The sequence below is a fragment of the Meleagris gallopavo genome, chromosome 1 (assembly GCF_000146605.3).
Source record: "Meleagris gallopavo isolate NT-WF06-2002-E0010 breed Aviagen turkey brand Nicholas breeding stock chromosome 1, Turkey_5.1, whole genome shotgun sequence".
In the NCBI taxonomy this organism is placed as follows: Eukaryota; Metazoa; Chordata; class Aves; order Galliformes; family Phasianidae; genus Meleagris; species Meleagris gallopavo.
Window position 1 is genome coordinate 181,279,876 of NC_015011.2, and position 27,765 is coordinate 181,307,640.

Here is a 27,765-nt window from a genome sequence, read left to right on the forward strand (position 1 = left end):
GGAGCTCAGCTCCTGCCTCTAAACCAATAATAATGGAACTGTCACACATTAATGAATAATAAATAGTTTTTTTTTTTCTTTTTCTTCCCTGTGTGATTAAGCTTCATTACGAATTTTTATTGATTTATCTCCTTGGCTTCATTGTCAAATGCAAAGTTAAGTATTGCTGTCTAGGCATATTTATGTTTAAATTTTGTTAGTACTAATCAACATTATGAAGATTGAAGACAACATACAATTATGTTATTTTAGGTCCTTTACATGTGAGGCAGTGGCCTTCACAAGGAGTGGAGAAAGATTTTTGCACACGGTAGTATAAATGACACAATGCATCATTCTGAGATTTTCCAGGTTACTGGTTATTACAGCTGCACTCAAACAAGTATTAACTTCAGTTTTCAAAACCAAGACTGTTCTGCTCTGAAGCTTTGGTGGCAGATTTGTACCGTCATTCTGAATGCTAGAAGAACAAGGGAATCCACTGCAGGAAACACAGAAGATTCATAGCTTACTATCTTTGTAGATTAAAACCAAGCAAAGCAGAAGTTCCCTGCAGCCCAGTAGAGGCCCAAGACGGAGCAGGCTGTCCCACTGCAGCCCATGGGCAGTATGTGGAGCAAATCTCCATGTGCAGCCATAGAGGAGCCCATGGTGCAGCAGTGGATGTGCCCATTACATCTACATTGACTTCAGTGGACATACTAATGGAGAAAGGCATTTTCCACTCAAGTCAAGGCAGCTGAATGGTGCCATAGTTTAGACCAAACTTCAAAATAACATTTGTTTTACTCTGTGCAACAAGGCTGACAAGCTCTGAGTCTCTCTTCTTGGAACTTATGTGGTCCAAATGTTTTCCCCAGAGCATTCACATTTTTTCGGAAACTTTCATTTAGTATGACAAGTAAGAACTAATTTACAAACCTGTTTTCGAGTTAATGTTGAACTTCCCCTTCTCGTTCCCAGATCTGATGAGATAGGTAATCTCAGCATTAGTGCCAATGTCCTGGCTTGTAGCAAAAACAGAGAGGACTTCAGTGCCAGGTGAAGTGTCTTCAGGTACTGTAACAAGATAATCTCTCCTTTCAAACACAGGGGGATTGTCATTAATATCTAGCACTGTAATAGTCACAGTAGCAAATGAGGACAAGGTCAGCACAATACTCTGATCTGAGGCCTTTACACTGATGTTATAGGAAGACTGAAGCTCTCTATCAAGTGGATGCTCCAAAATAATGATTCCTGATGACCGGTCAACTGAGAAGTAACCATCTGCAGAGTCTGCGAGGGAATAGGTAACTTTTCTGTTCACACCTGAAAGAGAAGCAGATGTGAAAATGATAAAGTGAATTTTAAAAAAGAGATGCAAACCAACTCTCCTCTTTTCACCTAATAGAAACTCTAAGCAAAATCTGCTACTGCACTCATCATTTCTGACTGATGGGAGCACATGGAGGTAAGAGCACTGAAAGGAACAGAACTGGTGAAGGTCTGGGAGACTAGGACATGCTATTCTCACATGTCAGATCCCCATGGATAATTGAGTTCCCTCTCTCATTATGATAACTTTTAGAAAGATTCTTTTGCAGAATTGCTGTGGAATGGAACTTGAAAGCAGAATCCATGTATAGATCCTGCCCAGAAAAGCTTACAATTGAATGGAAAACTCTCAGTGCACATCTCGAAGGAATAGAAATGTACTTAAGGAAAAATAAACCCATAAAAATACATCAGGTGGCACAGAATGTACTTGCTCCCAGTGCACCTTGTTTCTTCTGTTGAGAAGCAAAATAAAATCATAATACAATAACTTAGACAAAAGCTTCATCAAACAACTCCTGCAAGAACATGGACATCTTACAAAGGGAAGTATCCTCCTTCACTTTGAGAGCAAAAATTGAACCGTACAAAGCTCTCTCATGTTTTCAAATCCTGCTTGTATTTCCCAATATATATCACCTATCCACCTAGCTGCTGACTATGCAGATCTATGCTAAAGCTGTTAACAATGAGGGCTGAGGGGAAGTTACTAACTTTGTTGTTTGCTGCACTACAGAGGGATAGTCATTTCAAATCTAATTAAATGTGAATACAGTTGAAAACTCACTCAAGTTCCCTTGATGCTCCTTGACTTAGTGCTTTGGTCCTGGGTGCTGTGCTAAGATATATCAACACAAAGATCCACTAAATTGGAGTTTCTATGTTTTTAACATCTCTCAGATGAGCATTTGCAGTCCTTTTTGCTGGAGAACAGACTTTACAAGCCTGACATTAATCAGATGAACAAGAGCTACCAATCCCTTCTAGGCATATTTTGTTAATTTAAAATTTGTGACAGTATTATCCTGCTTTCCAGCAGGAAAGCATTGCAGAAATGACTGATCAAAAGCAGCACAAATCACATTTGTTTTCTGCTTGACGTAGCGGGAGTAGAGCATCCACACGAGGGGGAGCTGGGAGTCTCTTTTCTTCAGCCATGCTCACATAAAAGATAGAGCAACTCTAAAGTTCCAGACCCTAATGGGATAGCACTGCGAGTTAACATTTGACCTCATCAGGGAATAAAGTTTTTATGCAGTGCTTGAGACACCACATCTATTTCAAATGTCTTTAAAATAAAGAAAAGTTTAAATGTCAATATTGTAATGAACCAATTGTTTGTTTGTATTAATCACATAACAACCTCTCCATTCAATACTGCATAACAAAAGGAAAAAGCACAGAAAAGCCCTTCTTCAGCAGAACATGCAAGGCAGACAAGGAAGTTGTTCCTGTCTTACACACAAGGTACAGACTGCAGCCCAGGAGTTAGAGACTCTACTGTGTGTTGAAGCACCTAGACTCTGAACAGCTTACAGCCTGCTGGAAACCATGCTCTGCTTTCCAATTAGCCTCTTAAATGTGTTCAAAGACTCTGTTACCTGATGGTCAACTAAAGGGACCAGACTGAAGGAATAAAACCTTCTGGAAATGTTTAAAAGGTCTGAATGGCTGGAGATATGTCTACATTTCTGGTAAGATCTCCTGCCTGAAATCCTCCCCTAACTTCCACAAGACCAGAACAGTTAATGAGCTATTAATTAGATATCTGGGTATGTTGAAAAACCAGAGGAACACTGAACCTATACAGAAATTTCAACACTAAAGCTCCTTAGTATTCTGTACTGGGATCTCCTGATATCTGCCAGTCTCTGTATAGAATTGCATACATCCCTGAAACTGAGACCTTAACTAACATGTTTCATGCCTATGTGTCTGTGACTGCATGAGAGATGGAGCTTGGTCTGGGCTTGCTCTGACACAAAGACCCTGCTGGAAACTCACCACAGCATATGTGAGCATAGCAGAATCAGAAAGCCTGCTGCTTAGTAGAAAAAAAATGGCCTACCCATGATTTGTGTCTTAAACACCTCAAAACTGCAGCCAGATCTTGCATGGGTTAAGCATGGAGAGAGAAATTCTGGTGCATAACACACTACATGGGGTGCCTTCACATACAAGTGGTAACTCTACTGACTGCAATACAGTTAGACCACACTCCTGTATTGCCTCGAGGTAATGACAGTTAAATAATACAATATGAATAGTGTCTATTGATAAGTGATTGCTTTTGATCCCACAAAAGATCCCACATTATGGTGTAGTGATTGCTATCTCTTAAAGAAGGAATTTTTAGGCAGAAATGGAAAGAGTTACTTCTTGAAGGCGAGTGTTCTTCCTTTCTTGCAAAATAAGAGAGGAATACAGAAGTTCCAGGAGTGTAGGTTATTGCATACCAACCTATTCACATTAATAGGCTGATGATCAAAACTGTCTTATTTTGCCCACAGGACCTGGAATAAAGTCTCTTACAAGTGAAACTGCTATTTTAAGCACAGAGAGACAGAAGATTAGGGCAGAGGATATATGCTGGGACACTCACAGATTCGATTCCCTTACAGTTTCCAGCCTGAACACAGAAGCAGAACACATGGAGAAATAAAGATCTCAGCTTCTTGCTACCCTTCTATAGTGCTTTATGGGGAAATCAGTTTAACATTTGTTTTTTGGAAGGACAAATAATTCAACAAAAAGCTGCAGCAAAAACAGCACTGAAGGAAGTGCTGTGTTACATCAATAGTGTTCTCCCCTCATCTTCTCGGTACATGACAGGAAAGAGAACAAGCAGGAGACGAAAAGGTGAAGTAGGGAGTTATTTCTACTCAAGTCCAAAATACTGGAGTGCTTGGGGCTGCCATCCGCAAAGAAAGAAGTCTCCACCAGTTTGTGGCAGTGGCAGCCCTGCAACGGAGATGATGGTAGGCCCTGTAATACAGCAGATTTTATGTGGAAAGGAAACAACTGCTCAAGCACCATGGTTCCTAGATTGGTAAGGAAAGCAATCCTCTGAGATGGATTGCCCACAGCTGTTGGGGGATTCATGTCTGCAAACTGTGTTTTGTCTATTCACTTATTTACTTATACTTCTCAGATTTCTAAGGTGCCAATCACAACCATAAGCTACATGAACATGAAAAGCTTTGCATGAATTATTGTTCCTCTAAGAGGATTGTAGTATATTTTTTAAATAAAGGTATAAGCTAGCACATTTTATATTTAGACCTGTATTAGCATATGATAGAAGACTGCACTTTGCCAAATCTCTGGTGTGAAAAGTTTGTATAACAAACAGCCATCTAGTACCTCAAATGCCATCCTTCACTATCCTTCACTTTTTTTTTTATTTCTGTACAAAGGAGCATGTACTGAATGTCACAATGACATCTATGTCATTACTACTTCAAATAACACCAGGGAAATAACATACATTTCTTTATAATTAAGGAATATTAAAATTCTCCTTGTGTACGTCAATTGAAAATGGTGGAGGTACAACACAGAATGGACCAAGCATTAATATAACAGACACAATTCCCAAATGACAGTGAGATTCTGCAGTGAGCATTACCTGCTGACTATATCACATGCAAATTTAAATTTATTTAAATTTACAGATATTAAAGACCTTACACAGTGTGTTTCTCCCCTCTGTTTGAATCTGCCACCTGGACTCATTATTTAATGTATTTCCCCAAGTATAGTTAGCCCACTCATTCTTGTTAATCTGTGGAAAGCAGTACTTAACTTTGTCTTCTGCTCATTTTTATTTTGAAAACCTTGGGAAAAAAAAAAAGGCAAGCATTAAAAATAATCAATCAAAAAGTAAAATGGTAAAGTGTCCAGAAAAAGAGACGTAAAACAGTTTTTGCTTATCAATTTCAGATACTTGATTAGTGTGCTGCCTCTTTCCTTTGTCATGGTGTGATAATGCTAACACTGGCATCTTTGGTGTTTGGTGATTAACCAAATGTTAACTACACCATCAATTACTGCTAGTTAAAAGTTCACAACTTCATTAACAGCAAACAAGACAGAAAACAAATACAAAACCAGATTTTATAATTTCTACTCCATCATGTTGAGATGAAAGAGAGAGGTCTTGCTAGAATTACCTTGCTGAACTGTAGAAAAATATATAGCCCTATACAGTATGATATTTCAAGTGATTTTTAGAACTTAAGCAGAAAAACTGGCCAAGTTTAATCCATAACACTGCTACCAAGGCATGCTTTCATTGTGTTGTCCCTTCTCTCTGGAGAAACAATAGCCTTAACTCCAGAACACCTTTACTCACATAAGCGCTTTGACATAGAACCATGGGATTGATCAAGGCCACAGAAGACACAGACGAAAAGACCAGCCCCTTACTGAAGGAAAATACTGGACAGAAATGTCAAGCAGAAGATTTCAGTATATAGTATCTTCCACTGGCCCATTTTCTTGCTCATTGAGGTTGAGTGTTTTCTTTGGTAGGAAGGCAAGGTATGGATGGATGGCTCACTCTCCCTTTCTTTTCTAGCTGGGATTTACATAGCCCATGGTGTTGGCATTGTATGAGTTGCTTCCACCAGTGATTGGGAGTGCTTGATTATTTCGTGGATAAGTTGAAGATTTTCTGAAGTGCAGGGAGGCTATGCAGGAATCACAGGTGTAAATACCATTTGTATACATTTACTTTGTAGACTCACTGGCTGCATTAACACTGAATCTGTCAATACTGGGCAACACTGCTATGCTAGAATAGGGGTCTGTTGTAAGGGAATGTGTATATATATATATATATAATATATAATAAAAAACCATATATATATATATATGTATGTATGTATGTATGTATGTATGTATGTTTCCGTGTATGTATGTTTCAGTGACCCAATTTAAATACAGGTCTAGTTCTCTGCTTCCATATTGTTAACAGCATGTTGGAAATCTCAAAAATGAAATGGCAGAGTATAAGGACGGCAGGAATCATACAAGATCATCTCATTTATCCCTGAACAAAGAAAGAAGGCATTAGATTTACCACTGAAGACAGGAGTGTTCTTTGATTAGGAACTTGTATAACCTCGTTGGATATCACACCACAGTGTCTCTCTTTCTTTACAACTATTACGTTCTTACTTTCTGCTAAGAAAAATAATGAAAGATGAGGTAAAGCTAGAACAAAAGTTGATATTCTTCACCAGTGCTACTTGACTCATATCTGATGCTTGCTACACTTTATCATCTTAACTCTGTTTTTCCATGGTACCCTCTTTCAACTATTTTAATACTGCCCATTAGCACATATTTTCCAGGCCCGTGATCAAGCTCCAGGTAGCCCATATCTCTCTAGAAGTAGTGTTTCTGAAACCAGACACAACCTTTCAAATCAGGATTTTCCACCTCTAAGTTAAACATAAAAGATTACTTCTTTGCTTTCCAACATTACTGTTGTTTATCCAGCTGATTAAACTGTTTGCCTTATCATACCACAGTGGCAGTGTAAGCATACATTAACCTTGTGATTTGCTATAATACACCTGCTTCTCTGCAGGTCTGCTGCCCAGTCAGTCATTACCAAGGCAATAATGGTACCCTTGGTTATTCTTACCTAAACACAGGACTTCACATTTATCTCATGACTTGCATTGTATTTTTCCATACCACTCTTCCACCTGTTAAATCCACCAACTATGACTTAGACACTGTCCAGGGTACTTACAGCCCCATTCTGATTTCTGATATCTAACACAAACCTTATGCCTACTTGTTCATTCAGGAATGAAAATAAGAATACTGCACTTAGTACCTTTCTCAACTTATTCCTCCAGTGTAAGAGCTCTTATATAACAAACTTGTCTGATAACAACTTCATGTAGACCATGCTTCTCCCAGTTTTCTTGTAAAAATGTCATGTGGAATAGTGTCAAAAGCCTCACTATGTCCAGGCTATATTATTCACGTTTCCTTCCTTTCCATCTCTTTCTCTTAGTAAGTTACAGAAGGATATATGAATGGTTTTGTCTTCTGCTTGCTGAACAGAGACTAGCTCTGAGTAATTTCAATATGCAAGCTGGGTGCTTAGGTTCCCCTGATGATCTATGTGAAGTTTTAAAAATCTGGCCCTTTGAACAATTCAACAATAGGGCCATACAGACTGACTGCTAACAGGATTAGGTCTCCTAAGCATCAAGACATGGGAAGCAAAACATGGAATATGAAGTAGGGCTTATTTAGGCAGAAACTGAAGTTTCTATCATAATCCCCAAACACCTTGTTTGTTTACTTCCAAACACTAAAGAAGTGTTAACTCCACTGAATCTATTATTTTTATTTGTCAGTTTTTCAGGGGCCCAAAGTGCATTTCTAGAAGTGCTTTTGATTTTATCAAAAAGCAAAAGTTAGTTTTTCTCCTTAACCGCTCTCTGGGTAAAGTTGGGCATGTAGATATCCTCAGGACTGGCTAGCCCACACTAAAAGTTTTGGGTTCTTTGTATAATGCAAGAATAACTAAAACTTTATGTTTGTTGTGTTTCACTTTACCTGAGATCGTGGGTTTTGACCTCAAATTCTCCTTGTAAGAAAATTCTAATGGTTGGGATACCTCATAGGAAGGAGGAGCAGTAGGGTACATTGCTACAGGCTATTACTTTTCCCTGAATAAGCGCTGGGGAATGGAACCCAGAACCCAGTCACTCGTCAAGCTACAGAACAATGCTCACTCATGTTTATCTGATTCCTGAATCCTATTTCAAAACAATTTCAGTGATAGTGGAAAGTACCCCCTACTTCAACTGTAACCTGTGTCTGTATAACCACTAACTTATGCAATGTTGTTTTGAATATCTGTAGAAAGAGGAATCAATAATTCAAGTTTTACATATCCTGCATTAGTGTACTAACCCCTGACTATTTTATACGGCAGTGAGGAAAAGATGAGAGTTAAGATATAGGAAGCTTCATGTAAATTTAAAAAAAAAAAAAGAAACACCCTTGTAATATTTTTATAAACACTCAGAAAACATCCAGAAATATCATCTAGTTAAAGCTGGCTTCACTGCCGAAACTATCTACCTACCAGATGGGTTTTAGCAACTCTTCAGTTCTATTTCTGTGTTATTCTTCTTATGTATGTTTCAGTCCTCATTTTCTTCTTTTTCAGATCTTGACTGCCTCAAAATTTTCTAGATTCATTTTAAGGGACCTGCCTAACATAAACAAACCATACATGAAGCAGAAGTTTGCTGTATGTGGCTTTGCCAGCAAATGTCAAAATCAATGTCTCCTTCATTATTTTCAAGTGTTACTTGCCATTGTGCATAATACAGAAAATTCAGTATGAATCAGGTTGTGGCCACCTTGTACTCCCCTCTGGCACCTCTGCAATCTTACCATAACTCTTCACCAGGCCTAGCTGTGTGGACCAACAGGCTAGTTCCCCTAATTCCTTCAAGAGGTGGTATCGCTGAAATTTTGACTCATTGATTACATGTGCATGCTGCTGGAAGCAGTCAATCAGTGAACCACCTAATGGAGCAATTTCTTCTTATGCTGTGCTCACCAGCACTTTGATGCCACTTTTTGCAGGCAAGTGTTTTGTTTGATAAACCCCAGATTGCTGTGTCTCTTAGTCATTACTTTGACAAGTATTTCATTTTTATTCTTTTAATTGATTCTTCAGCTTTCTTGTTGACCCAAGGAGAGTACGAGAAAAAATGGAAGATAAAACTTTCTTGCCTCACCACTCTCTTGGGAATAGATACACTTCAGACTGGACTGAAGTTTAAAGGAGAGTTTATATTACCATTCTTCCCTAGAAAAGACATTTCTTATTTCCTGACCACCTGCTTTATGAATGTACATGGTAAGGGATTGTATTTTATTTTTTGACAAAACTAGTCTTTATTGAAACATCAAAACTCACTGGGGTCAAACACTGCTGGGAAAAGTTTTGTCAGGAATTTCTTTCAAATCCAAGGTAAAGCTTTCCACCATGAGGAGAAAACAAATGACACTCCTTCCCCCAGCTCACCCAATTTCCCTCAGCTCAGCGGGCAGTTTGCTCCCCTGCATTTCATGGAGGAGGTCAGGGTTAGAAAGCTGAGGTCTCACAGCGTGAGTCCAAATGGATTCCACAGAAGGGCTGAGTCCCCTCTGCCACAGTCTTTGCGTGAAGACCTGAATAATTAGTTTCCCCAGAGCCAGCTTGATTAGAGACTTGATTGATTAAAACTCCACATTAAAGGCACTAATCAGAGGACCACTGAATCTGTCTCACAGATCTCGGCCCAAATAGTCTTTAACTATACACAACTCTTAAAAAAAAACAGACAAACTCAACTACAATTGACTTACATAACCTGGCTGCATAAACTTATCTATGGGAGTCTCAACAGCCACAAATCTTATCCTGGCTCCCTGAATTAGGATTTCAACACCCATTTTCTCCCTCACGTCCTAAGCACTGCAGCTTCAAAGGCTGTCTGTTTCTGACCATTTGTGAAAAAAGGCAAAAAAAAAAACAACCCACATAACTGCTTTTCCTTACTCTATTAAAAAGATATGGTAACTTTTGCTTTTGGCTTAACCTCTCTTCCTTTCTTTAAACCTGCTGAGTCCCTTGACATGTGTGCTACATCTGAAGGCCTTCAGGACATGGACAACATGGACCCAACTGTCATGGTCGCTGTACTCAGGTCCTTGATGTGAATTCTCAGTTGTCCAAACATAAAATTTTGCCCAGAAAGCACTGCCATCTTTTTGCTGCCTGCAAGTACCACAATCTGCTTTAGTCACAGCCCACAGAGAAATATCCACGGCCACAAAAAAGAAAGAAGAGCTTCAGCAGCACAGCTTTAGGCTGAAGGGAGGCCTGATGGTGGCTGCAGCTCCTCACAGGGAGTGGAGAGCAGCGCTGAGCTCTGCTTTGTGTGATAGCAACAGGGCCAGAGGGAATGGCATGGAGCTTTGTCAGGGAAGGGGCAGCTGGGGGTGAGGAAAAGGGTCTGCACTGGAGGGTGTTGGGCATGGAACAGCCTGCCCAGGGCAGTGGGCACAGCCCCGAACTGCTGGAGTTCAAGGAGCATTTGGACAGTACTCTCAGACATTAGGTTTGAATGTTGAGTGGCGCTGTGTGGAACCAGAATTTGGACTCAATGACCCATGTGAGTCCATTCCAACATGGGATGTTCTGTGATTCTATGAAATCCTCACCTCATATCAGGCTACAACACTGTATGTATACATAAAACATGCATGAGACTACGAATAACTACGAAGCTGCAGCTCAGATAGCAAACTGGGCTCCAGGTTTAGTTCTTTTTGTGCCCTAATTTGAACAAAATTGAGTAATTTGGCACTTTGATTTGAAGACAGTGGGAGGTGGAAAATCCACCTGATCGCTGTGAACTCTTCTAACAAACTGTAAAATTAACATTTGTCCTTCCTTTCTTAGTTTGCACACATGCAGACCCTGTGGTGGTGAGCTAGTAGGAATAATTATCTCCTGCATATATTAAGATTTTCCAATAGAATGAAGATGGAAGAAAGAACTGCTTTATAACAATGTCTGTAACATTTTTTTTAGCAAAGGGATGTGTGTATATTCTCTCTCCTCCAAGCAATCATTAAAGATACCTAGCTACATGGAGGAGTTATGTGAAACAAACTTTTATGCCTCTGAGTTAAATGCTTAATAGCTCAACTCATTTCCTTTACTGAGTATTGTGAAGAAAAATCATATCTCTCCTTCAGTGCATCTAGCTGGTACAGGTTGTTCCTAACCATGTAACCAAATTACAAATATATATACATAAAGAATGTTCCTGTACGGAAGACTCCCAGAATATTATGAGTTCAGGAGTTTCAAGAGACATCAAAGGCATACAGCAGATACAACGCTATTCACCCTTTATCTACAAATTGCTTTAATTATCCAGCAGTGTCTGACAACAGTATTTTCAGTTTTACATTAAATTATTTTTAGTGACTTCTCTCAAGTTTTATCTCAACAGCCTCTTTGCCCATATTCCTACCTTTAGAGTACCTAGTTCTTCAAATCCCAATGCAGAAGAATGGAAAAATTTTTAGACCTTTTATAAAACAAATGTTCTTAATGCCAAAAATTGATTACTATGATAATTCTAGGCTTCACTCGTTTTCAGGAAAACTCTGCATAAAACTCTATAGGAATTTCATAGTTCATCAAGAATATCAATAATACATTTTTTCTCTGTGTCAGGTACATTACACTACTCAAATTTATTCATTATGTAGCAGCAGGAAATCGGTGATTTTAGTATTAGATTTAAATTTTAGTATGGACTAATAGAACAGTAATTAATATAAAGTCCTATTTTAGAGACTATAGTCACTTTCATACGATCCTGTTTGATTTCAGGTCTAATCATTAAACTCCATACCCCCTTCTCATTTATCACATACATCCCTCCCTTTAACTTGTTTCAGAAAGGAGATGTAGCAATTAGCTCATGTTTTTTCATAGCTAACCATCTTATTATGTAAAGTTGGTGCTAACAAGAACTTTTATTGACAACTTTCAATTTTAATCCCCTGTGTCTCCCCGCTCCTTGAAAGTCATCTCACCTATGAGAAAAATGGTAATTAAGACAACACTGGAAAACAACAACACTTGGTGTTCAGACTGTTCAGTAGTTTACTACCAGTAATTGGCTCTTCACTGCAGGATGGTGTCATAAATTTTAATTGTGATTTTTCAACCAAGCGTATAATGCAGCTCTTCATAGATACTTTAATGAATGCTTGCTGCTCCTTTACTGATTGCTGTATATTTACACTACTAACATTAGTAACAGAGAGTTCCAGCATGAACTTAAAAAACAATATTTAAACTTAATTTTTTATCACTCAATGCAGGGCCTGCTTTTTATGTGAGGTTTTTACAAAGTGCCTCCAAAACCACAAGAAGAAAAAGATAAACTATGGGATTTATTTATTCCAGGTGAAGTGAATGAGCTCAAAATAAAATATGATGTTTAGCAGGTTTAACCACCGTGCTACGCAAAATAAATAAAATCTTCAAATATTTATAATTGGGCCTGAATTTCAGTGTTAAGTTCCCCATGTTATAAACTATTCCACTCGAAAAGAATCTATGGTTCAACAGCCAGAACATTTACAACATACAATCACAATGTACAACAATAGTTTTATGCTAAGGTAACCAGCTGGAACAAATGGGAGTTATAGCAATATAAAACTTTAGCAAAGCTGTGATTAAACACATATAGGTCCCTATGGCATGTAACTATAGTAGTTGCATAAGTAAAGACATAAAGGTTCAAAACCAGAACTCAAGAAAGGAGGTGAGGCCAGGGGAGAAAGAAAGCTGGAATTTACCCCCACTATATCAGAAGAATATAAGACTACATACCACTTTAACTGCTGCACTGCTTTTTCTGTTTGCAATACTATCACACCAAGCTTAGCCATCAGTATTTGCAAGTTAAGAAACATAAGACAGAAAAATGGGGAGGATGAAGAAACAAAAGGAGGAAAGAACGAAGAAAGGCAGCTATCGGAAAATCCATCAGTATTGAAGTTGCACTAACCTAGAAAGTTTTCTTGAATGTTAGTTCTTGTTCATTTTTTTAGACACTTACCAACATCGGGATCAGTAGCTTGAACTCTTGTTAGCAATGCTTTAGTGGCTGTATTCTCATAGACACATGCGGTGTAGTGATCAGATGAAAACACTGGTGGATTATCATTAACATCTTCTAAAATAAGATGGATTTCTGACTGGCAAAACCTGCCACCACCATCTGTAGCTCGAGCAACCAAGTTGTACACAGGGATTTTCTCTCGGTCCAGTGGGGCCAAGGATTTCAGCTCACCTAAAATTGATTAAAAGCAGGAGTCACCATTACAGCTGTAGCAACATCACTAATTTCTGTTAGTGGACATATCCCAAATACACATATTTCACTGAATTTAGAAGAGGAAGAAACAGCCTTGCTTATTCCAATCAACGGATTAAAAACTGCCAGCTATCTCATTTCTGCCACCTCTCCACTCAACTAAGTAGGCTGGCACTGTGGGTGCATGGAGGACAAGCCCTCATAGTAGTTTTGAAGGCATACAGAGTAATAGTCTGTTTTCATTACTCTCAAGATTAAAAGACTTCAAGATAAAGGGAAGCACCCTAAATCTACTGATGACCGTAGCCATAATGAACTGCAAAGTTTTCTAATGCTACTGTTCAAAATAAAGCCAATAATGTCCTCTCTTTTCCACATATTTTAACCTCCAACCATCTCTGAATTTCTGATATCCTTTCTCTCACAAATTCTAGGTTTAAAAAGAATGTTTTTCTCACATGCTATAAAAACCAAGAAGTCCAGACCAATGTGGAAGAAGGTGAAGGTGAAATTCTAAAGGTGAAGAAGGATTGTGCTGGCAGCTTCCCCTCTTCTACACCAAGAGAGCCCCACACATCTCTGACCTAACTGGGCCTGGCTGGGAAACAGAAAGGTCAGTATTTATGACCCTGAATACAACATTCAACCTGGCCAACAAACACAGTCCTCCTTCTGCTAGCAGTCCAGCACTTTCGCTTCAGAAGTGCTCATCCATGCCTTCCAGAACAGGAACAACTGACTGATAACCAAACATGACCTGACTCTGGCCAAGCAAATCATTGCTGCTGGTGTTGAGGGGATTATGCTAAAATATTTAGTTATCACCTTACCATTTTCTGGATCTAAGAAAAATTTATTGTTCCCAGGACCATAAAGAGAGTAGCGAATTTCACCATTGGACCCAATGTCAGCATCTTTAGCACTGATTTTTAGAATGACTTTGTTTGATGGAATGTCTTCAGGAAACAGTGCTGTGTATGCAACCTAGAGATAAAAACAGAAGTGTAAATTATGCAATAACAGTATTTTATAGCCCCTGTAAACTTTTTTTTTTTTTTTAAACTATCTGCTGTGCATTTTTCTGTAAAGGAAACAATTTTCCTTTTTGTAACATGTCCCTAGAAATTCAAATCAGTGTTAAGTTTTGAGGTGTCACAAAAACTGCCAAATTATGACTCTTAACAGGGTTAATGTTAGGCATAAAATACAGTCACACTTTCCATCTTCCACTTCTTTCATCAACACCTGTAAAATGGAAACTTTGTTAAGCATGCTAATGAAGACAGCTGTTTATATCACATCATCTGGCGATACTGAGAGATAAAGACTGATTCTTCTGAGTGGTGCTTGCAATGACAGTGGTCCACTGATGATAATGTAATGATGATAATTACATACAGATATGTATAAATAAGATTTTGTGAGCAGTACCATTAAGGAAATAGAGTTTTCATAGTGTCTTTTCTTTTGCACACACCTTTCAATTGCATTAATATTAGTCCTCACATTGTCTTTCCACAGAATAAGAGAGAGATTATGCTGTGAAAGTGGTGGTCAGGCCACACTGCCTGCATGACTGAAAATGTGAAGGTAAGTTACATTCTTCTATCTCTTCTACTAGGTCTGGCTGCTAGCCACTTGGTATGATCAGAAAGGCTGGAGTTAGCTTAGATTCCACTGCCTTTGCGAGGCCATCGTCCTTTCATCTTGGCTTCATCAGACTCTCATCCTCCCTCTCTCTAGATGCTCTAGATCTTTCACCTAAGACCTTGAGGCTTAAAATGGACACCTGCAAATCCAACAGTGGCATCCATTGGGAATCCATCACTTTCAGCACAATAGTCAATTGCAGTGGGTGTTGCTAACTCACCTGTTCACAAACCGGACTGTTATCATTAACATCAGTGACAGTCACTTCCACTGCAGCTTGGGTTACAAAGAGGCCATCTGTGGCAGTGATGTTCAGATAATAAATGTCTTGTTCTTCCCGATCTAGTGGCCTTTTTACGTAAACCTTCCACTCATTCTGAACCAGTCCCAGAGCAAACTTCCCTTTGGGATTTCCTCCTGCAATAAGACAAGAAACATGCAACAGGCAAGGACATCCCTTCAAAGCTCCCATGTTTGATTTAAACACAAACACAGATTCATCTTAGAGGATGTGGAATACGCAGTTGTCATTTGTTTCACAGTGATAGGTGCATTTCAACTTGCAGACTCGAGAAGTCTGTAATGAGATTATGCTCTCTGTGTTTATTGCCCCCTGAACGCCTTGTATGAAAGTGAACCAATAACTTTCCACGGAAACAAAATCCATTTAGCAGAGCTGAAGATGATCTCTTGTTTAGTTCCCCTTAAGGGCAATCAAATTCAAACTGTGAACAATCAATAGTCCTCTCAGGCTGGTACAATTGTCTTTCCACTTAGTCTCGGGAGAGGATGTAATACACCACGGCTCTTGTTACCAAGACAATTTCATTAGCTGTTGATTATGCAATCAAAGACTGGAAGTAGGTTCTATTAAGGAATCCTCTAATGAAAGCTTTATCATACAGCTGTGCCATTCTTCTGCTCATTAAAATTCTAGTTTTAAAAAAAGTTTGCATGACACAGGAAGACACATTAGTATTAAAATAGTCCTAACAAGAGGTCATTTGAGGAGCAGTCGGAAGATAAGCACTACAATTACATCAAATGTATCAGAGGGTGAGAGCACAGAGAGCCAGCAAGGACTGCAGGAATCGAAGCAGAACAGCTTTTTATCATGCTGTACCACTGACACAGAGCCTTGCAGGGTTGCTCTTCCACATCATTAAATTGCATGGGGACAACAACAGGCTGGAAGAAGGAACTATTGTGCCCTCATCATCCTCAGTAAGGAAGGATGGACATCTCACACACAGAAAGACATGGGGAATAAAAGCAGGCACAATTCTTTGTTAATGTTTGTGAGTTATTTCCACGTTTATTTGAAATGGGACAGTCCTCTGCCTGCTCCGTGAAATAAAAAACCACTGTCAATTTTGGCTGGATGGTTGCACTCAGAGAATCGCAATCAATGGCTCAATGTCCAAGTAGAAACCGGAGTTCCACAGGGATTGGTGTTGGGACTAGTGCTATTTAACATCTCTGCAGGTGACACAGACAGTGGGATCAAGTGTTCCCTCAGCAAGTTTGCAGAAGATACCAAGCTGAGTGGTGCAGTTGATACACTAGAGGGAAGGGATGCTCTCCAGAGGGACCTGGACAGGCTTGAGAGGTGGGCCCATTCCAACCTCATGAAGTTCAATGCCAAATACAAGGTCCTGAAACTGAATTGGGGCAATCTCAAGTACAGATACAGGTTGGGCGGAGAATGGCTTGAGAGTAGCCCTGAGGAGAAGGATTTGGGAAGTGTCGATTCAACATAAGCTGGCAATGTTTGCTTGCAGCCCAGAAGGCCAACTGTATCCTGGGTTGCATCAAGAAAAGCCTGACCAGCAGATCAAGAGAGGTCATTCTGCCCCTCTGCTCTGCTCTCGTGAGACTCCACCTGGACTACTGTGTCCAATTCCGGGGCCCCCAACATAAGAATAGCATGGAGCTGTTGGAGAGGGTAGAGAGGAGGGCCACAAAGATGATCAGAGGGCTGGAGCACTTCTCCTATGAGAACAGGCTAAGAGAGCTGGGGCTCTTCAGCCTGGAGAAGGCCTTCCAGTACCTGAAGGGGGCCTACAGGAGAGCTGGGGAGGGACATTTTATAAGGGCAGGTAGTGATAAGACGAGGAGAAATGGTTTGAAACTGGAAGAGGGCAGATGTAGACTAGATATTGGGAAAAAAAAATTTACCGTGAGGGTGGTGAGACACTGGAACAGGTTGCCCAAAGAAGATGAGGATGACCAACCTTGAGGCATTCAAGGCCAGGTTAGATGGGGCTGTGAGCAACCTGGTCTAGAGGGAGGTGTCTCTGCCTACAGCACTGGGGCTGGAACTACATGATCTTCAAGGTCCCTTCCAACCTAAACCATTCTATGATTCTATGAATCACCGGTCTGTGAGCTTGTTCTCACTCCCCCTGTCAGAGAGGACAGGCGATCTTTTAAGCCAACCACCCAGTCCTCTGTAAACAAAATCTAACCTAAGTCTGTAATGTAATTTATAACACAATGTAGCCTGTAACATATCTGTAAAAGTAGGCCTGCACACTTAACAATTAGGACAGAGCACAAAATAATTATAGCAAACTCATTCGCTCGAGGAATTGCCTGTAAGAAAGAGACAGACTCTTTAGGAGGGTCCACTGTGATAGGACAAGGGGAAATGGTTTCCAACTAAAATAGGAGAGATTTAGATTGGATATAAAGAAAATGTTTTTTACAGTAGGGGTGGTGAGGCAGTGGCACAGGTTGCCCAGGGAGATGGGGGATGCCTCATCCATGGAGACACTCAAGGTCTGGCTGGATGGGGCTCTGAGCACCTGATGGAGCTGTAGGTGTCCCTGTTCATTGCAAGGTGGTTGCACTGGATGGCCTTTAAGGGTCCCATCCAACTCAAATGATTCAATCATGATTATATGATGAAAAACTATCATGCGCCTCCATTGGCTAACTTTTAACTTCAGCTAACCCACTACTATTTCCCCACAATATTAAGCCTTTTTTTTTTCTGTACAAAAACGCTATTTTATAACTATTTTCCATGTTTCTCACATATAAAAGTTGTATAGAAATATTAAGGACATGGTGCTTATTCTTTCTTGTGACAGGATCAAGAATGTCAAACATGCCATGTTTGATTTTGCTCACAAGTTATTCAGGGTCCTGACATGTGTCAGCGGATCTGTCCAAACTTAATGGCAAGATGAGGTTTTTAAACCTTCCTCTCTAGTGCTTATGTTCAATGTTTGAGTGGGTAAGTATAAAAAAAAAACACAAATCCAATATAGAAAAAATGCATCTGGGGGGCTGAATTTATTTGAGCTGCCTCTGCTGTCAAGTGATTAGCTGTCGCTGCTGCTGCTTCTGGTGTCACAATTCTGTCAGTTCCCTGGGATCTTCTTAGCAAAAATAAGAGAAGATCTGAACTTAAAACTGAGCTTAAGATGGAGCAAGAAAGTGTAATGCACGTTTCTTGCCTTCTTTGTACATCAGAAAGCAGAAAAGAGGTCACAGGCTGTAATCTGTGCCTTTTTCATTAGCTACCAATGACAAGATAGACTGGTTTCTGTTTGATATGAAAGCTGTTAAGTTGATACAGGCTGAGCAAATCTTCCCTGTTAAGCATCACCATTTGTGCCAGCTGCAATTGTGCAAAAAACCAACGTTGTAATGAATAAGATTTCCAGAAAATTAGTCAGATATGCCATATAATTATAAAAGGCCCTGTAGTCATATAAAGCACAAAACCAATTTATCAACCATGAATAACACGGATATTTTCTGTTGATAGAAAATCACCTTTTTAGGTCACAAAGCCGAGCACATTTCAATTTTCCCACTGATTTCTATGACAGTTTGGAATAATCATCAGAGAACTTGAATAGATCTTATTTAACCTGCTGTTTGGTACAAAGCAATTTCTCCTAAAAAGGGTTACATAGTATGTTGATGTGCACTGATGGCCAGAGCTGAATACAACCCAAGGCAATGAGAATCTACCCACTGGCTTGTGTCTTAATGTGACTGTCTAAGAAGGTAGACCCCTGCTGATTAACATTAAATTCTCTCTATTCAGTTCAGCATCAGCACAAAAAAGCGTAACTCTCCTTTAGAAAAGGCTGTAATCTTGTCACAGTGAGTTTTATGTTGTAAACCATTAATAAAAATGGTCTTAAGCACTCCTATTTAGCTTCATGATATCAATCAGTGCTTTCCTGCATATCATTTCCTTTGTAAAACGAAATGATTATCTGTCCTGAGCTACTGTGAAGCACTCACTCCAGGTACGGCTATCCTATGGCTAAGTAAGGAGGAAAGGTAAAATCTAATTAAAATCAGCTTGTGGCTTTTATGGCTGGCATTAGAATAGCTTGGAGCAATTTTAAAATCACTGTTGCTTTGTTGTTAATGGAATATTTTTAGAACCACACATAGGAATTTTGGGAATATGTATTAAAAAATGGTCCCTGAGATCCCTTTCTTTCCCTGTTTACTCTACTAGAAGAGTACTGCTCGGAATGAACTATGCAACACACAGTACACATGCAAAACAGTTTATTTGCATGCTTTTTCACTGATGCTACCTTCATTTTTCGGTTCTCAGGACTGGCTATATAGTTTCTTGATAGGAGACAAAGGAAGTTGTACTATACAGGTAACAAAATTAACAAGCTGGAAAGACTGAAATAATGCCAAGGCAATATTCTAAAAACAGGAAAGGCAAAAAAATCCACACTGTGGCTCAGAGAACCATTTCTCAGTACTTCTGTGAGAGTACATATGTCTTGATGCAGATCTCATTCTGCAGTGATTAATTAACTTTTTCACTAATATATGTAAGCAGACTCAGTATCCTAGGGGTGTTCTAATTAATTAGTTTTTCGCTCTGAATAATGTAGCTTTTCTAAAGGGGAGCCTCCTGACTGCATGCATTAATGGATTCTTTAAAATCTGTTGGCAGTTTTCTTATGTTCTGCTTTGAATGTCACAACAGTGAAGTGCTAGCTACAAAAAACACTCCAGTAACTTTCCAGAATGGCTTTGAGGCTAAAAGAATCAGCATTATCTTTTATCTTTTGTTACATGAAGTTTAAATAATACTCTCCCTCCCTCCCTAGTCAGCAAATAGTACAAAGCCAAATCAAGCTCAAGTTTGGGGAAAGAAAGAAAACAGCCAGATACAAACGATATGCAGAGACACAGTGATCCAAAATAAACAGATCCTGACACACATCATTACTAAAGCACACACAGAGGGAATTATAACAGCCAAAAGGGAACTGAACACTAGAAGTCAACAGTGTCAGTTTTTACAATGATATCCTGATCTGGGAGGGAGAACTGAATATTTACTAACTTATTTATTTAGATTCTCTCTTACGTTCATGCATCTGTTTAGATACTTTCAAATCCTAATTAGAACTCCAGGCGTTTGTGCAACAGAAAATCAATAGTTTTAACTTTATGATGTTGCTGTCAAAATGACAAACTCAGTCCTCACATCTTTGTTACTGTGAAGTTGTGCACACTGTTCCTCAGTCTGCAGTACAAGTCTTCCCCAAACGTTTAAGCACACATTTCTCCAGAACGTCAGGATTTCAAATATAAAATTAACAAACAAACAAAGTCTGTTTGCTCACAGTGGGCAATTGACCCAGCAAGGTAATTACTGCACATAACACTAGACCTTTCTCCCCCAGAAGTAACAAATGCACTAAATTCTTTCTATTTAGTTGAACCAAATACAAACACTTGTTTCTTCTTACATTTACATGTCTGATGACACCTAATTAAAAGCACTGGGGAACGTGAAAGACTTCACAGGGTGAGAGTCCTAGCAACTGACATTCTTCTGGTGGCTTTTCCTAGTTTAGAATCACAGAATCATGGAATTATTAAAGTTGAAAATACCACTAAGATCAACTAGTCCAACCATCAACCCGTGCCATGACCGCTCCTAGACCATGTCACTCACTGTGACATCTGCCCTTCCCTTGAACACCTCCAAGGACGGTGACTCCACCACCCCCAGGGCAGCCTGTGCCAGTGCCTCACTGCTCTTTCTGAGAAGAAATTTTTCCTACTATCCAATCACATTTCAGTTTCAGTAATATGAAGCTGGCTTTTGGATGGCTCAATATCCTACCTAAACATTGGCACAGCCCTGGTGCTTGTCAAACTGCCTCTAGTTACATAGGCAGTGAGTTCAAATGGGCCTTCAAAAGAAAAACACTGTGCTCCCTAAACACACGTGTATCACCTAAGATTTCTGTTGATTTTAAGATTTTTATTACACTTTTTCCTTTGTGAAATCTCCATTTACTACTGAATCTCAAATAACAAACGGTAACTACAGAATTTTTTTCCATCATCAAACGCCAATGAAACTTGGTTTGAAAATGACAACTTCCTCCTAGTAATTGTGGAAACCAATCCTACAAAGAAGGAGTTCAAAACAGAATAGTTATATCCACCAGAATGTATCTTCTTCTTTTCAACGCTGATCAGAAAGATGCAGTAAGGGTTTGTATTTCTTAAAAAAAAGCACAAAGTGCTTGTTAATAATCACATCTGACCCAGAATGTCACTTTCTTTCATCCCCTAGATCTTTCTTTTCAGTCTCTTTTCTGTGCGTTACTTTCCAAGCGATGCATTTGCACAAAGCTGGTTTTGATGGATCCAAATGTCATTCTTGTAATTTGTCTTCTTTCCCCTTTTTGTCAGTGTTCTCTTTTACCTCAGTTTGTTTATTGTATTCATGGAAATTACGAGTGCCCCAAATGCCTCCAAAAGGACAGCATCTGAATAATCACACAGTAAATCTGACTCCATGAAATATTCAAGTGCAGTTCCCAAGGTTCACTTGGAGTGAAGTATGAATAGACTCATTAATTAAACTACACTTAAATATGTTTTAATATTTTAATTAAAAAAAACTCTAATTTCTCTAAATGCATCTTTTGAATTCAAAGGATATATTCAGACAGAGGAGATTCTGAGCTCATATGGTTTAGAAATTGTGCAATGGGCGCTGTAGAAAGTTTGGGGCTTTGACATCAAATGTTTTCAGAAGCAACAAAAACCGAAAATATCTAGCATTTTGAAGTGTGGTACAAATTAAGGTACAGAAGGATATAAAACTGTAAATCATATGTTATTGTTACTATTCAAAAGTCCAATTTCTGCATAGGAATCTGAAGAAAACAGATTAATACATAATTAAAAGCATAATTAATTAGAAGAGATGACTAAAAGCCATTAGAACAAAGATAAAACAGTACTTCAGCTTGTTATCAGGATATAGTAAAATATTTTTGTTACAACTACGAAAGATTTGCATTTCCTGTAGCACTTTCTATCTTGACATCTCAAAATTCCTCCAAATATTACAAAACGACTAGAATGAAGCATTGCTTATTTAGTTTTAGTGGAAACCAAGACTGCCAGCTAACGCACCTTGCTCAGAGCCTCCAGATCCTGTACTTAATGCACAAGTCTGCTCTTTGCTTCTCCTTCTAATATCCTACCACACACTACACCACAAATACAACAGCCCGTAGGAAACTTAAAACTGAATCCAGGCTCTTATATAAATAGTCAGAATAAATTTCTGGCTGCACTGAGACTACTTGAGATGCGTAACAGGTACTCTACAGCTAACTGGAAGATCCCACCTGTCTCTACAAACCATCCCACTGTCATTTCCAGTTTGATAGCCAACACAGAAGTGGAAGTCTTATCCTCCAGAGAAAAATATACAAACTGTTATCCTGTGAGTTGTCATCCTTGTAATTTTTGCCCACTGCCTTCTATCCATATGCCATCTTGAGTGATTCTAGTCCTGTGAGGTGTACTAAATGTGAATCTGGTCAATAATATGGTTATTACTGTGTAATTAGAAATAGTTCTTGGACGGTGAAGTTTAGGGGGAATGACAAAGTGGTTCCCTAAAAAAATCTATTGGACAATGCAAGCTGCAGGCAGAAAAATAACCGTAGCACCTCATCACTCATAATATGCTCACATAAAATCCAGCCTGAATCTAGGAGAAAAGAAAGATAATAAAATACAGCACAATAGGAAAGAGCAGTGTTGCCACACTTTGAAAAATATGTTAGTAATGTAATTGAAATTGCCTCACGCTGTATATAACAATGTGTGGCAGCTAACCAGTATTTCAGAATGGATTACCATTTCCCTAGCCAGAAATCTGTGCTGATAAGAAACGGTATTCCCTGCTTGCTCCAATGTGCATTGCATTTATTTATTTTTTTTTAATAAATAGAATAATTTCAAAATATTCCTATAGCACTTTCCTATCTCAAAAAGAAAAATGTTATTTAAAAATATGTAGATGTTTGAAACTGCAGATATTTTCTCCTTAAGAATTAAAAGTTCTTCTTTTTGTCTGAAACCTTGTAACTTACAAGCTGGTACAGCAATTATGATGGATTGACTGCACTGCAGCAAATCATGAAGAATTATTCTTGGAAATTAGAATCATCCAAACAAACACAGAAACACACAGATGCAAACACACATTCCCTTTTGCTCTTTTCCCTTTCTAGTTTTACTAGTTGCTGCAAAAGTCTGTACAAATTAAGGATACAGAGGTTGAAGGGAGATGTAAGTGTCAGATTTACCTTGATAATTTAGCTGAAACCCTTCTAATCTTTCTCCGGAAACTGGACAATCACACAGTTCTTCAATAAAGCTGTTTTTGTGGGAAGAAAGCATGCTTGTTGTTTCTTACCTGTAATATGGTAGCTGACCTGCCGGTTGACATCAGATGTGTCTTCATCCCACGTGCTAAGGACAGCCACCACCTCCCCGGGGGGGTCACTCTCCTTCACAGAACCTCTGTACACCTCATGCTCAAAGACAGGTGCATTATCATTTATGTCCGTCACAGCAACTGACACCAAGGTGGTTGATGACAGGGATAATGTTTCCCCCAGATCTGAGGCCACCACTGCAAAAGTGAAAGTGGGATCTTTCTCGTGGTCCAGATCCTTCAGTGTGCTGATCCAGCCACTGTTGCTGTCAATAGTGAAAGCTTCTGTGATCTTCTCCAGCTCTGATTCCACTGCAAGTGTATAGGTGACCTGCCCATTTGCACTTGAGTCTACATCAACTGCTTTAACTTGCATAAGTTTTGTTCCTATAGGCATCCCTTCCATTATTATGGCATCATAGCTAGCTGTTTCAAACATAGGCTTGTTATCATTTACATCCAACACCTTAACCTCCACATCCACAGTCAGGACAATGTCTACTTTGTCTAACTGAATGGTGGCTGCCACTTTGAAGTGAAAAGCAGAATTTGTCTCATGGTCAAGTCTCTTATCCAGTTTTATAAGCCCTGTATCTTGTTCAATGATGAATATGCCATCTTTGTTGTTTTCCTTCAGCTCCCCATTAACTGTGCTATACAAAGCCCCCTGATTAGGCACGATATGCACAATGTCAATGGTGCTGCCTATGAGGGTGTCTTCCATTAAGGTGAAGGAATACTGAGGTTGAGAAAAGGAAGGCAAAATAGTTTCTGGAGGTAAAACATGGATGTAGACAGGGATGAGAGAATGCTTCACAGGAATGCCACCATCAACTGCTTTGACAAAGAATGACAGAACTGTGTTTTTTAGTTGGTTAAAGCTACCCTTGGTGACCATCCATCCATTGTCTGGATCTATCTCAAGCAGATCAGCTACTGAAACTGAGGCCTCACTATACAGAGAATAGGTAATTCTAGAATTGGCTCCATCATCTGGATCTACTGCTTGCACTTGGGTCACCAAGTAACCCTTCCCAACATCTGCTTTGACACTTGCTCGGTATTCAACTGTCATAAATTGGGGAGCATTGTCATTCTCATCCACTACTATCACTCTCACAGTGCAAAACGTAGTCCTGCCACCTCCATCAAGTGCTCTCAGAAATATCCCGATATCACTTTCTAGAAAGTTCTCCCGGTCTAAGCGTTCGGTTGTCAGGATCTGCCCATTGCTATCAATCAAAAATCGGTCCTTGGCAAAGTCATTTATTATGGAGTAGCTTATCTGGCCATATACACCTGAATCTCCATCTGTGGCCTTCACATGGAGCACTTTAGTTCCAGGAGCTGCGTTTTCTCTGACCTCTGCAACATAAACACTCTGTGAAAACACAGGGCTGTAGAGGTTTGCGCCAAGGATCTGAATATGCACCTGAGCTGTGCTGGTGAACAACCCATCTGAGACAGAGACATTTAGGCTGTACATAGGCTCCATCCTCTGCTTCCGATGATTGGAAAGGGTGATTACACCACTCTTGCTATCCATAATGAAACTGGTCCGATCATTTCCTGATAGAATACTGTACTCCAATCTGTCAAAATCAGAGCTGTCAGCATCAGAGGCTTGGACGCAAGTCACAAAATGACCCCGAGGTGCCAGCTCACTCACATACGATTCGTATATCAGCTGGTTAAAAACAGGAGGGTTGTCATTCATATCTGTTATTGAAATACTAACAAGAACCTCACTGCTAAGTGGTGGGAATCCATTATCAGTTGCCCTGACTTTCAAGCTGCACTGCTGTATGAGTTCATGATCCAACATACGTGCAGTCAGAATTAGGCCACTTGTGCTGTCTATATGGAAATAATCCGTGCTGTTAAAGGTGTCTTGGACTATCTGATACTGCACAATTTTGTTATTGTCAGAGTCAGCATCAGTAGCAACAACCTGCAATACAGGAGTCCCAATCAAAGATGCTTCAGACAGAGTAGCATTGTAAGCTGATTGATCAAAAACTGGAGGATTATCGTTGACGTCATTAATGACCAAGTCCACAGTGACTTCAGCTCGAGCACCAGTGAGGGCATCGCTGGCTCGCACCATCAGCTTGAAAAGAGAATTTATTTCATAGTCCAATGGGCTGATGACACTCAGAACCCCAGTATCAAAGTCAATATTAAACTGGTTATAAGGATCTCCTTCAACAATGATATAAATGATACCCTGGCCTTCTGGACTGGTTGCATTAATGCTTAAAATTGGTGTGTGGATTTCTACGTCTTCATTCACGGAGGCTGTGTAGAAGGGCTTGTCAAACACAGGCATTGCTTTGTTAACAATAGTAATGGGGAGCTCTACCGAAGCAGATAGTGATGGGCTGCCACCATCTTTTGCAAGAATGACAACCAAATACTCTATATTAGATAAGTCAGAATTGAAAGCTTCTTTTAGAGTGACGCTACCAGTTCCCCTATCTATTTCAAAATGTCCATAGTCTTCCTTCAGAAGATATGACACATCACCATTTTCATCCTTGTCTTTATCAATAGCCGTCACTCGATATATCAGGGTACCAGGCTCAGCATCAACTTGTACAGCAGCATAGTATGGAAGCCCTACAAACACTGGTGCATTGTCATTTATATCCTCAATGTAAACCCTCACTACCACTCGAGCAACACGAAGGTGGTCCAGTTCACGGCTTGCTTCCACCACCAATTCATACAGCTCTTGTTCCTCTCGATCAAAGGATATACCAGTTGTCTGAATGACTCCTGAGGTGGATTTGATTTTAAATTTGTTGCCTGGATTCAATATACTGTACTTCAAGGGCTCATTAAGACGGTTACCAACAGCATTTACCACAGCAATCTTTGTGATGTTGGTGGTGTTTTCTGAGATAGAAGTAGAATAAAAGCTCTGTGTGAAATGTAGCCCGCTATCCATGGCTTCTTTTACCATTATTGTCACCATAGCAGTGCTATAAAATTTCCCATCAGATACTCTTACTATTAGCATATAATGGTCTTTGGAGAGGCTACTGTTCTTAATGGTGAGTATGCCTGTGTTTGAATCAATCAAAAAATGATCCATATTGCCTTCAATTAGACTATATGTGAGTTCAGGAGGGATCTCTGAATCTGGGTCTGTAGCCTTGACTTTGAGAACCTCAACACCAACATATGTGGGCAGAAGCAAGACAGTCTCAAACACTGCTTGACTGAAGACTGGTGGGTTGTCATTGACATCAGTTACCTCAATGGTAACTTCGACAGGACTCTCTGCTGTAAGCTGGGGATTTCCACTGTCTCTAACATGCACATGGAAGTGGAAGTGGGCTATTGTTTCGTGATCTAAATTTGCAATTGTTCTGATTGCACCCGTACTGGAATCTACCGTGAAATACTTCTTTGCAGTAGATTCAACAATCTGGTAGACAAGCAAGGCATTCTGGTTACTGTCAGCATCAGTGGCACGAATCACAAGGGGACTGTTGCTTGTACTCCTGACAATGCTGTTTATGGGAGCAGCTTCACTTATGCTGCCTGAGTACTGAGAGAAGAGAAAAACTGGAGGGTTATCATTTTCATCAACAATCTGAATGTTCACTGTGGCATTTGATGCCATCCCTGCCATATTCGTTGCTTGTACAATGAGTTGATAGAAGGAAGCACGCTCATAATCAAGACCCTTTTGACTGGTGATGACTCCAGAATATGGGTTTATAGTGAAGATTCCATCCACATTCCCATCTTTAATCTCATAAACTAATGTGGACTGACTGATTGCAGAAAGAGAGATGACAGAAGTACCAATATCCACATTTTCATTAACCTCAGCTTGGTATTCTTTTAGGATGAACTTAGGGTGGGAGTTATCTGCCATTGTCACAGATATCCGTACAATTGCTGTTGCAGACAGTGGTGGAGAACCCTGATCAGCCACTTTAACTGACAGAACAAACTGTCCCATTGTAGTTAGGTCTGGCTCCTTCAGTAATGTAATGATCCCTAAAACTGGTTCAATCTTGAATGTGTTTCCTGTATTTCCTAAAACATAAACATTGCAAGCAAGTTAGAAATGAAATACAA

General features: G+C 39.5%; 1 protein-coding gene across 1 annotated transcript in view; it reads right to left on the reverse strand.

The window, feature by feature from the left end:
- FAT3 (FAT atypical cadherin 3) overlaps nucleotides 1-27,765 on the reverse strand; it is a 78,656-nt gene that overhangs the window by 17,193 nt on the left and 33,698 nt on the right. Inside the window, exons 7-11 of the mRNA XM_031552242.1 lie at nucleotides 23,650-27,723; nucleotides 15,130-15,326; nucleotides 14,090-14,243; nucleotides 13,002-13,235; nucleotides 922-1,311 (exon numbers count right to left, since the gene is read on the reverse strand). Of these exons, the coding sequence (XP_031408102.1) occupies nucleotides 922-1,311; nucleotides 13,002-13,235; nucleotides 14,090-14,243; nucleotides 15,130-15,326; nucleotides 23,650-27,723 (5,049 nt within the window). The remainder of the gene's footprint in view (nucleotides 1-921; nucleotides 1,312-13,001; nucleotides 13,236-14,089; nucleotides 14,244-15,129; nucleotides 15,327-23,649; nucleotides 27,724-27,765) is intronic.